This window comes from Labrus mixtus, chromosome 7 (assembly GCF_963584025.1).
Source record: "Labrus mixtus chromosome 7, fLabMix1.1, whole genome shotgun sequence".
In the NCBI taxonomy this organism is placed as follows: Eukaryota; Metazoa; Chordata; class Actinopteri; order Labriformes; family Labridae; genus Labrus; species Labrus mixtus.
In genome coordinates, this window is record NC_083618.1 from 31,329,557 (window position 1) to 31,342,056 (window position 12,500).

The 12,500-nt window shown below is 46.0% G+C and overlaps 1 protein-coding gene across 1 annotated transcript in view; it reads left to right on the forward strand.

The window, feature by feature from the left end:
- Positions 1-3,873: 3,873 nt before the first annotated feature.
- LOC132977171 (phosphatidylinositol 4-phosphate 3-kinase C2 domain-containing subunit beta-like) overlaps positions 3,874-12,500 on the forward strand; it is a 14,568-nt gene continuing 5,941 nt past the window's right edge. Inside the window, exons 1-2 of the mRNA XM_061041612.1 lie at positions 3,874-4,187; positions 11,907-12,500. The exon at positions 11,907-12,500 is cut by the window's right edge and continues 349 nt beyond it. Coding sequence (XP_060897595.1) covers positions 11,989-12,500 — 512 coding nt within the window. The 5' untranslated portion in view covers positions 3,874-4,187; positions 11,907-11,988. The remainder of the gene's footprint in view (positions 4,188-11,906) is intronic.

The window sequence follows — 12,500 nt, forward strand, 5'->3', positions numbered from 1 at the left end:
CCCTCTGAGTCTGCCTTCTCACTGTAAACAATAGGACATGGAGCAAGAAAGCACCGAGTACACCCGAGCCCTTCCAGAGAGGGGGCGTGGTCAGACACAGCTCATTTACATATTTAAAGGTACAGACACAGAAACAGCCTGTTCTGAGCAGGGCTGAAATAGAGGGGTTTATAGACATGATCAAATACAGGATCAGAGTGGATTTAGAACAAGAAACTTCACACACATGTTTTGAGGAGCTCTGAGACTTATTTACACTGAAGAGGAGGAGGAGGAGGATATGTGACCTTTAATAAAGTCATAATTAACATCAAATTAAACGTAACACACGGGTGTTTACAAGATTGCTTTTGAAGTCAAATTTCTCACGATGACAAGATCGATGTCTTGTTCCTACATCGGTTTTCTGCACTGTAAGGAGAATGTTTTGTATTAAATGTCGCGTTGTTTAAATTGTCAGGAATAAGAGGGGGACATTTTGAAAAGTGTTTCTGCACGATGGAGAGGAAGGAAACGTCTTGTGCCTAAATCTCATCGGTGAGATTTGTCAGTATTTCAGGAATCAAAGTGTCACTAAGCTGCACGGGAACAAGAGGAATAGTTTTCATTTATCCGTCTACACATTCACGTAGTGTTTGTACTGATCAGGTTTACGTCTCATACGGGATCTTTCATTGTAATTAAGAGAGAATGATTTCATATGATCATGAAACATGGAAGTCATTCTTATTAAATGTTTTTTTCTCTTGTAATGATAAGACAGTATTATATAATATAGTAAGGTCATATTTATGAGGAACAGTTATAGCTGTGAGAAATCCTCCTGTGAAAGTTAAAGGTGGAGTCAGTAGAGATGTAAACAAAACATTCAAACTGGGCCCCTCCTCCTGGGCTCAGAAGCCGCGCCCCCTGCAGGATGTAGTGTGTACGTTTACTGCTTGTACACTGCTAGCTAACGCATGCTAGCACAAGCTAACCCCCGGTGTTCATCACCTTCCTGTCCAACAGGAAGTAGACCAACTCCACGTCCACGGGTAAAAGACAACACAAGGTTCACCCTCGTTTTAGAACGAGCTTTATCCACTTGGTGTTTCTCCTCACTCTCATTATATTTTCTCTTCTTTGCTGCTAGAGGCGTTTTCGAACCGCAGGAACTTTTTCATGGTTCTAGGAACTGTTGGACCCCTCCCCCTTTTTTATCGATTCCGCACCGCAGGAACTAAGAACTATTTTAGTTCCTAGAGCCCCGTTTAGCGGAACCTCTTCAGCTCCTGCTTCAGAGTAGGTAACATGGTGGTGTGAATGCAGAGCTCCCTAAGGTGAGAAGTTCTCAGGGAACTCCATAGTGGATAGTTCCTCTTCAAAAAGTCCCAAGAACTGTTTAGTCAGAAAACACAGATTGTCCACGTCCGTCTTATTCACCGGTTTTAATCCACTCCTAAACTCACCTGCTGCGCTGTTATTGGCTGGAGGAAACACACCAGCTCCGCCCCCAGAAACGTCCCGAGTCAACCGTCACAAATCAGAACAGTAAAATCCAGTCAGAGGACAGAGTCTCTGCAGACACAGTCACCACCACACATGTACGGAGGCCCAGAAGGGACGATGGAGCAGCTTTAGGAGAAGACTGTATTTTATTTTGAAGGAGGAAGCTGCTGACTGTCTTCACTTTAGGAGAAGTCTGTATTTTATTTTGAAGGAGAAAGCTGTATTTTATTTTGAAGGAGAAAGCTGCTGACTCTACCTTTAAACGAGGATTCATAGGTGGTTAAAACATCCGATCTATGTTTCATATTCAGTCTAACGTGTGTTTCTTGTTCTAACTCATCCTGTCATGTTACTGAAGCCTTACGATGATCAGGTTTTTAATGAATCGTACAATGATTGAAATCATACACTTCTCCATTAGAGCACTTTAGACTTTAACAGTAAAACAGACCTGTTTGTATTTGACTTCCTGTTGTGTCTTTTAAAGCGATGTTTTGTTTCTGAGGAACACGTTCAGATTCAAAGCTGGATGATGTTGACAGGAGGATGAATAAAGGAAAATAATCTTCTTTTATTGTAAGAAACTGCCTCATTTTTTTCTGCACTCTCTGTCGATAGTGACAGTTTTCAGGTTTTAAAATTGGTTTAATATCCCGTGATAGACGACCTTTATAACCGACAGATATCCATCCAACATCCATCATCTATGCCACTCCTGTTCGGGGTCGCAGGGTGCTGATCCATAGTCCGTCTACAAACCCCCCAATGATGAGAAAAGTCCATCCTCTCCGTCTTCTGCCTGCTCCACTTTTCAGAAAATGTGTGCTCAAACAGGCCGTTTGGAGATTTTCCCTTCATGACATCACAAAGGGCAGTAGCCCCTCCCCCAGGTGGGTGACACTCCCACAGCTAGGTGTTTGTTCTGCCCTCTGAGTCTGCCTTCTCACCGTAAACAATAGGACATGGAGCGAGAAAGCACCGAGACAATCAAAGCCCTTCCAGAGAGGGGGCGTGGTCAGACACAGCTCATTTACATTAGTATCTGTTTAAATTAACTAACACTAACCACCTACTTTCCTGTGAGCTCTTGAGCTCTCCTAGGCTCCTCAAGATCGTCGGTTGACGGCTTGCCAGAACAACCCCCACCCCACCACTACCCCCTCCCCACCGGATCGTGGGTTGGCAGCCTGCCAGAACAACCCCCCCACACCCCCTCCCCTCCCCACCGGATTGCTGATGGACGGTCTACCTCCCCCCACCCCCTTGCTCTCTATCCCTCTTCCTGCATCTTATCCCATCTCTCCCCCTATCCCTTTCCAAGCCCGGCGCAGTCTAGGCCTGTGAAGACTGTTTCGTCATGAGCCGGGGATCCGGCCGAAGATTTCTGCCTTTTAATAACACAGTTTTTTCTTACCACTGTAACTTTTGCTGCTTTGCTAAAGTGCTCATGATGGATAGGCCGGATCTTTGTAACATAGCAATAAGTAAGGTCTTTTACCTGCTTTATGTAACATAACAATGAGTAAGGTATTTTACCTGCTTCTTGTAAAGTGTCTCGAGATAACACTTGTTATGAGTTGACGCTATACAAATAAAAGTTGATTGATTGATTGATTGATTGATTGATTAAATGATGGCGTGAAGTCACATGACCACAACCCTCCCTTCAGTGTTTGTCATTAACTGCACCCACTTAATGCCCCACCACCCCACAGCCTGTCAAACATCTGAATGTAAGGGTTAAGAAAAACTGGGTTAAACTCTGCAGGGTAAATTATTATTGAATCTTTGTTCTGGAGCTAAATGTTCACTCTTCTTCTGTGGTGGTTTTATCTTCACTGACCTCAGAGCTTCTCAGGGTGAAGAAGGCTTTGTCCACCAGGTGTCGCTGTCTGCTCTCTTTTCTTTCTGCTGCTGAAGCTCAGTCAAGGCGGACAGGCTTACCGGAAGTACTTCGACTAACTCGATTCAATAATGTTGCGATTCCAAACATTATTTTTAAAACATATAGAGCCTATTATGCACACAAGATATTTATTGTAATTCTTTACTTTTTGGTCCTTCAGGGGCTCAGTAGCATTTTCTAACTCAGTCATAAAGGAAAAATAAAATGTGTTACAAGTGAAAGATTCATTTAGCAGTACAACATGAGAAAAAGAAAAGACGGAAAATGAAACAATAAATAAAACTTAATACGCAAACACAAAGGGTCATTTGAATTAATCTAAATTGTTTTGTAGAACTGTTGTAAATTATTTTAGCGTTATTATTTCCTTTTATTAGTTTTAAGGACTTTTTTTTGGAACGCTATAGTGTATTTGTGTTTTATTTTTGAAACTCTAACCGGACGCGGAATATTGTCGTTACGTCTGACTTGACGTCATGCCGCTGCCGAGGAGAGGCTGACGCAAAGCCGAGAGCCTCGCCGGAGACCGAGACCGGGTCCCAGAGCCGGAGCCGCCTCGTACAGCGGACTGCATTGTTTCACCAGTTAACGGAGGCGGGGGTCCGGTTCTACCGTCTGAATGTGAGGAATACCGTCCGAACCGGAGACTGGACACTGTTTATCTTTTTTTTTGATACCATAACGGATCGGGAATCTTTACTTTGACCGGATCGATGTCATTTTTGGCTGGAAAGTAAACCGCTTTAAAATGGCAACCGCAGCCCGCTCCCGGCGACCATAACCCCAGAGTCAGGTAAGACTTGCTCACCTGGAGAAGAAGCAGCTTGTAGCTAGTTTGACCTGCTGTGATTATGGAAACGATCTGAAGCTTTTTGAAGTTCAGTCCGTTCACCGGGCTGCTGCTGCACGAGCCCTGCCTGTCTTTGAGGTAAGGTCACACCAAACTCCATTCAAACATCAGGCATTTAAAACATTAACGCGTCCTGGTGAACTTAAGTTTCTGTTTTAAAGTGGCTAAGGATTATTTTTAAATCCTCCTGGTCTTCGGGTAAATTCGGCGCTAATACAGCCCTCCTAAATTCATAATATTAGCAAAAGATTCAAGCTAACCCTTGAGAAGTGGTCGGGTAGCTCGACACCGCCCTCAATGGCAGGGTGAGATGTGAAAACACCCGTTAGATCAGAAATACATTTAATATTTCACTTTTAAGAACTTAATTGGCTCACTTTGCGCCGATGTGATGAGTAGATTGTGTTGTAAAAGATTAAGTGAATGTTGCCTGAGTTGAACGCATCGTTGATTGAAGCCAAGCTAAAGTGTCAGATTTCTGACTGAGGTTTGGTGTGACTCTTTATGGGACTTGGCTGTGTGTTGGTTGAAATAGTTGCAGCAGACAGTCGGGAGGCTGCTGGCAGCTGCAGCTGTCACAGATGTTGGGACACATTTCCCCCCTCAGATAATTCTTCCTTTTACTTATTGACGTGTGTGATGTTTGTCACCTGTTTATCTCTGAGCATGCGCAGTTAGCTCATCTGCGTCTCTGCTCTCACTCTTAAACTCATGTTTCCGTTTGAATAAAAAGGTGCAACACCTCACAGTTGAGAGCAGACAAGCTAACAACCATCAGAGCAACCGCAGTGACCTTCCACAGCTCACCCTGATTTTTCTATGACGTCATGTGCACCTGTCTGGAACAGGTGGATCGCGTAATCTGTCGAAATCATAGATGCGATCAGATGTGTGTGTGGGGGGGGTTCTGTATGCCTAATGCGAAAGTTTGTCAACAGCCCGTGAGGCATTGTTGCTGTGACGTCATCGAAATGGGCGTGGTTATGTAAAATCATTGTTTTCAAATCACTGTCAGATTCTTTTTAAATCAAGGTTTGAAGGTACCCTGAAGTCAGATTTAAATAACAGGGCCGTTTATCTTTAATAATCAAACAGGATATCAGCGTTTCCCACGGGATCTTATGAGACTTCATGGTTGGGGGGGTGGACATCAATCTTGTGCACTTTGAAAGATAAATGAAGAGGATATACCTCTACTGTGACGATCATTCAGGATTCCACCCTGATTTTATCACCTGCTAACACGTCAATGTTAGCTACCTACGAGGAGTCGGATAAAAGCGGGAACATCGTTGGATATAACGTTGGATGTGTCAGTTCATGTCACCAAACCTTCTGAAGTTACTGCTGTCCTACAATCATGATCAAACTGTTTTCTGACGTCAACATACCGTTTTCTTTACACACCTCAAGCTCGTTGTTCAGTTTTAGTGTCTTGAATGAGACAAGTCATGGAGGAGGACTTAGAGGTGGGGGGTCCGGGGGCATGATTGGCTGACTAATTTGAGGTGACAGATGCTTTGTTGAGGCAACACAACTGAAATCGTACGCTTGACTTTATGGACTTGAGATCATCAGGAAGTGAAAGTCACACTGAGTTATATCAGACTCACATCCTGATTTATTCCAGCACATGCACACACACATCTGTCCCCTCACCTGTCTCCCCCCTTTAATCTCCCGCCTGTGGAGGCAGCAGCACGCCATGTTTAAACCTCTGCCCTGCACAGACGACCTACATGTCACACACGCTCCTCCTCCAGCTGTGTGGTCGATCTTTAATCCATAAAGTCAGCTGTTGTTAGCTGCAGCCTACAGGTGTGTTTAGACCTCAGACTGAACGGGATGTTTTTATTGGTCCTGCTGAGATCAATAATAATTGCATCATTAGAACAGACAGATCCATCAGAGGCCATGTTGGTTACAGGTGATCTTCAGGTGAAGTCATAAAGACTGATGGTTAACCTGAAGCTCTTAACTTCTGATGAAGGTGACCGCTGAGACGCCAGGACCTGATCGGATGTGAGCACTACGTTTACATGCACAGTTACAGATTCTGATTCTGTCTCCTTCAAAATAAAACACAGACTTCTCCTAAAGTGAAGCTGGCTGTCTCCTTCAAAATAAAATACAGACTTCTCCTTCAAAATAAAATACAGTCTTCTCCTAAAGTGAAGCTGCTCCATTGTCCCTTCTGGGCCTCCGTACATGTGTGGTGGTGACTGTGTCTGCAGAGACTCTGTCCTCTGACTGGATTTTACTGTTCTGATTTGTGACGGTTGACTCGGGACGTTTCTGGGGGTGGAGCTGGTGTGTTTCCTCCAGCCAATGACAGCGCAGCAGGTGAGTTTAGGAGTGGATACAATTCAGTGATTGGACGCAGCAAATACAGCGGATGTAGCAGCAAAGAAGAGAAAATATAATGAGAGTGAGGAGAAACACCAAGTGGATAAAGCTCGTTCTAAAACAAGGGTGAACCTTGTGTTGTCTTTTACCCGTGGACGTGGAGTTGGTCTACTTCCTGTTGGACAGGAAGGTGATGAACACCGGCGGTTAGCTTGTGCTAGCGTGCATTAGCTTGCAGTGTAGCTACAAGCAGTAAACTGCAGACTACATCCTGCAGGGGGCGATGAGCTCAGGAGGAGGGGCTCAGTTTGAAAGTTGTGTTTACTGTTAAGAAGCTGCAACGAGCAATGCTGCTGACTCCACCTTTAAGTCGAGCTACAGTTTGAGCTGAATTAGGCCATTTGATTGGACTGCTGTCCTCCTCCCAGTATAGAAGCACAGAGGGAGAATCTGTTTATTAATGAAAGTCTGACTCCGCTTCAGTAGGTGGCGATACGTCCTCTTTCAGCTGGTGACTATTGCACCTTCTTCAGGTTGACCTCTGAGGTCACAAAATAAGTTCAGCTGACACAACAAGTCCCGTGTCCCCCCCGTCTGTCCAAAAGTGTGTGGTTCTCGGTTCTCAATTTCTCATCTCTTCTTTTTACGTCATGTCTTGCCTCCTGATACCCCGTCTCCCGTCTGACAGGCCAACCCTGAAAGATTTTGTGCGCACTCACACCTGGCAGTCTGTACTGTGTTCAAGCAGCATCTTTGTACGGTGGCTCAAGCACGGGTATGTAATGTGGAGTCCCTCTGCACCTTTAAGAAAAAGCTAAAGACCCAGCTCTTTCATGAATACCTACTAACTTAATGATGATGGTCTCCATATCATTGATGATGATGATGGTAATGACGATGGTTTTTGTTTGATAACCACGACTTATAAGATGGTTTCTATACTGATTAGATCTCTCAAGAACTGCCCTCAATGTTGTGCTTTGCCTCTGGTCACTTCCTGTCAGCACCTGTGTGTCCAATCAGACTCAAAGCTGATCGTTTGCTCTTACTCACATTGTTCCCTTTTTTCTAGATCCTTGCTTGTGTTGTTCTTACTCTCTGATGTACGTCGCTTTGGAGAAAAGAGTCTGATAAGTGAATTGTAGAATAGAATTGTAGAGATGATGTATAAACGATCGCCATCTTGCATGATCGAGAAATCCAAGAGGGATTTGAAATAAGCCACTAAAGTGACAGTTAAATTCTCTGTGTTCTTCATTGTGCTGACTCTGAGGCCGCGCTCACGACGTCATCATGACGTATGAACAAGAGGTAACTGTGATCATCCCCGGCCCGGTCTGTAGCAGTGTGAGCGCAGCAGGCCGGGGGGGGGGGGCGACAATCGTGTGTCGGTACGGAGCAATATGGCCGAGTGAGAGAGAACCCTTCAAGGGCAGTGAGCCTGAAATGTGAAAAAGGGCTTCAGAATAAAAGCTTTGTTTCCAGCTGCTTCTCTCTGCTTCAGTCTACATCTGCACCACAGCTGTCAGAGGGAGAGATGCATTGTGGGTAATGTAAAGGCCAGGTTTAACAGGATTGTCAGTACACAAACAAATCATATCTCTGGCTCTGAGTGCAGAAACTTTAGGAATCTTTCTGAGGGTTGCCAGATCTGACGAGAGAAACAAGCGACCAGGTCGATGGAAACGAGCGCAAAAGAAGCGACTTGGCTCCTCAAACGTTACAGACTCCAGCATAGTGCACTTCAGTGTGCAGGAGATTGTTTGCTCCTCTCCTACACACCTGTCTTATGAAATAGACGTAATGATTTTAAAACTTTGACACTTTTTGATGTTATAGATCATTAAAATAACGGAGAATGAATCAGTGGACATTTTGACGTCCTTATCTGTTCTTTATATTTAATGTCGATAACATCCTGAATGTGTCTGTGATTGATGTGTGTTGGCATCTGTCTCTGTTGGTACCAGCGGCGTCAGCCTGTCCGCTCCTCTGTACACACTTGTGTGTGTGTGTGTGTGTGTGTGTGTGTGTGTGTGTGTGTGTGTGTGTTGGGGGAAGTGGGGCACAGCTGGTTTGTGGTGTGTATATCAGGCTTTATTCCCTCTGTGGGGGACATATAATGACAGGGAAGGGGGGACTCAGCTCTGTCCCTCCCCCACCCCAATCATCTATATCCTTCCCTCCCCCCCTCTGTGGGTCGATGATAAACCCCCCCCCCCCGGCTTTGAAATGGAGACAGAGGTATCAGACAGTCTGCACACTCAGACAGATTACATATAAATAAAAACCACAACAGAGATTCATGTGCCTCATTAAAATGTTTAATGAGGTATCAAAACTTTTAGAGCTGCTCGAGTAGATTTCTACATCCTGCAGCAGGTACACAGGCTGTAACGTCTGCAGCAGGTAAACAGGCTGTAACGCCTGCAGCAGGTAAACAGACTGTAACGCCTGCAGCAGGTACACAGGCTGTAACGTCTGCAGCAGGTAAACAGGCTGTAACACCTGCAGGTAAACAGGCTGTAACGACTGCAGCAGGTAAACAGGCTGTAACGCCTGCAGCAGGTACACAGGCTGTAACGTCTGCAGCAGGTAAACAGGCTGTAACACCTGCAGGTAAACAGGCTGTAACGTCTGCAGCAGGTAAACAGGCTGTAACGCCTGCAGCAGGTAAACAGGCTGTAACGTCTGCAGCAGGTAAACAGGCTGTAACACCTGCAGGTAAACAGGCTGTAACGCCTGCAGCAGGTAAACAGACTGTAACGTCTGCAGCAGGTAAACAGACTGTAACGTCTGCAGCAGGTAAACAGACTGTAACGCCTGCAGCAGGTAAACAGACTGTAACGTCTGCAGCAGGTAAACAGACTGTAACGTCTGCAGCAGGTAAACAGGCTGTAACGTCTGCAGGTAAACAGACTGTAACGTCTGCAGCAGGTAAACAGACTGTAACGTCTGCAGGTAAACAGACTGTAACGTCTGCAGCAGGTAAACAGACTGTAACGTCTGCAGCAGGTAAACAGACTGTAACGTCTGCAGCAGGTAAACAGACTGTAACGTCTGCAGGTAAACAGACTGTAACGTCTGCAGCAGGTAAACAGACTGTAACGTCTGCAGGTAAACAGACTGTAACGTCTGCAGCAGGTAAACAGACTGTAACGTCTGTAAACAGACTGTAACGTCTGCAGCAGGTAAACAGACTGTAACGTCTGCAGCAGGTAAACAGACTGTAACGTCTGCAGCAGGTAAACAGACTGTAACGTCTGCAGCAGGTAAACAGACTGTAACGTCTGTAAACAGACTGTAACGTCTGCAGCAGGTAAACAGACTGTAACGTCTGCAGGTAAACAGACTGTAACGTCTGCAGGTAAACAGACTGTAACGTCTGCAGCAGGTAAACAGACTGTAACGTCTGCAGCAGGTAAACAGACTGTAACGTCTGCAGGAGGTAAACAGACTGTAACGTCTGCAGGTAAACAGACTGTAACGTCTGCAGCAGGTAAACAGACTGTAACGTCTGCAGGTAAACAGACTGTAACGTCTGCAGCAGGTAAACAGACTGTAACGTCTGCAGGTAAACAGACTGTAACGTCTGCAGCAGGTAAACAGACTGTAACGCCTGCAGCAGGTAAACAGACTGTAACGTCTGCAGCAGGTAAACAGACTGTAACGTCTGCAGGTAAACAGACTGTAACGTCTGCAGCAGGTAAACAGACTGTAACGCCTGCAGCAGGTAAACAGACTGTAACGTCTGCAGGTAAACAGACTGTAACGTCTGCAGGTAAACAGGCTGTAACGTCTGCAGGTAAACAGGCTGTAACGTCTGTTTACCTGCAGAAACACAGAAACCGAAAGAGGCGGTGCCAGACGGTGTGTACACAAAGAGGAAAAGGTGTGTGTGTGTGCATGTAGGAGAACGAGAACTGAAACAAGGATAGGAGTCCAGAAAATTAATTTAGATTATTGGTTAGAAAGAAGTGGTGACAAATAACCTGCAAGAAATCCATTCATTTAAATAGTTTAAAGATCAGTCGCTCCTTCTGCCTGACTCTCTCATCGGTCTCTTCAAAGCCACCAGACTCCATTTACAGAACCCTTCATTTGACCCCGCAGCAGAGCACAGGAGCTGTTGTTCTGCAGCTGCTTTGATCGGTTGCTTTGTGTGTTGTTGTGACTTTGGTGTGTTTAATGGATAGCTCAGAGGCTGCACAATAATAACACAAACAAACCAGTGAGGCCGCAGACTGCCACACACATTCTGTGATGTGAGAGGTCAAATGACTGTTTCTGTGAATGGAGTCTGGTGGATTTAGAAGAGAGACGAGAGAGGAGAGCCGTGTCCTCTCACTGCTTTGTGTCATTTACAGACACGTCATTAACTGCTCTGATAAATCCAGAGGGGGGGGGGTCTCAGCTGCGTCTTCCTCCCCACGTGTCACTTCCTCCTGATTGTGTTGTTTGTGTTTCCTTCCTTCCTCCACGCTCGGCTGCAGGTTTGTCGGTCAGAGATGGTGATTCTCCAGATCTCTGGTGTGGGAGAGGAGTTTGAACTTGGACGTCTCTCTCAGCCTAACAGACGCTCGCTGGGATAAAAACACTGAAGGCTCCTCGACGAGTTGTCACTATACCAGATTTATAAACTTTGATACAATACTAGGAAAACTCAAACAACATGGATACCTGTTTCAATACCGTGGCAACAAGAATAAATGTCCTCGGCATCCATATGGATTTGCCAACATATTTGTGCATGTGGAGGAAGCTTGTTGTTAATGTCATATGTTGAAAAAATCAAAAACAACATGGTTAAAAACACACCTGGCTTTGGGTTCTGGAGGTCTTGCATGAAGCGTTTGTGCGTTCAGAAGAAAAGCACTGCACTACCGTCTAGTCTCTCCGATGCCTCTACTGTATATTTTATAAAATTAGAAGTGATAAACAGACGAGTCGGTGCATTGACAGGAGGAGAGTGTTTGTGACTGTCAGAAGAAGACGTAGTGCACGGGGAGATTCTGTCTTCTGCTGTCGTTTCTATCAGATGGATGAAGAAAAAACGTACATGAAAAAAATGTTATTTCAACATAATCCACAAGTTTAGTTTGGCGGCTGCTTGGTTTGTGGACCGCCAAATAAATAATGAGGCTGCCATGTGCAGGCTGCTGGACTTCAGGGGAGCTAGGGGACAGAAAACAAACAGTTTTGAGTCGACAGAGGCTAAATATTGAAAATAGCTCGACATGTTTATATTAATTTGAGATTGTCTCGTTGACTCTGAATGAATGTCTGACTCCTCCTCTCATCTCTCCTCCTCCTCAGCTGATCCCCTGCAGCTCCATGCATCCTCGCCGGCTCTGCACGCCGTCCAGCTGAGCTCCTCCCTCCCTCCTGCTCCGGCATCATGTCGGCGGCTCAGACCCAGAAGGAGAGCAGCGAGGCGGGCTGGGGCTGCCTGGAGGCTCTGGGTCTCAGCCAGAAGGAGCTGGTCCTGGCCGAGGCCCTGCAGATGGAGTACGATGCCCTCTCCAGACTCAAACAGGACAAGAGCGACACCGGGACCAGCCAGACCCCCGGTCCTAGAGCTCACAGCCAGGTCCGCTCAAAGACCCCCAATCCCACTATCGAACGCCCCAGGCCCATCCCGATCCAGCCCTGTCCTTCCTCCATAGGAGGAGGTCTGCTGAGGGGCCTCTCTGGGTCAGACCCCTCCCTGAACCAACCTGGAGGGTCACAGTCTCCGCCCTCCATCCCATCACGGGCGCCCCCTACTCAGGGGGGCTTCATCAAAGAGTCCCTTTACATCCTGGACGGTCCGGACGCCAACAAGTTCAGGGACAGCTCAGGAACTGGCCTCGGGGACTCACACGGGTCAGGGTCAGGGTTTCTGACTAAAGGCTTCCCCTCTCTTCTTGA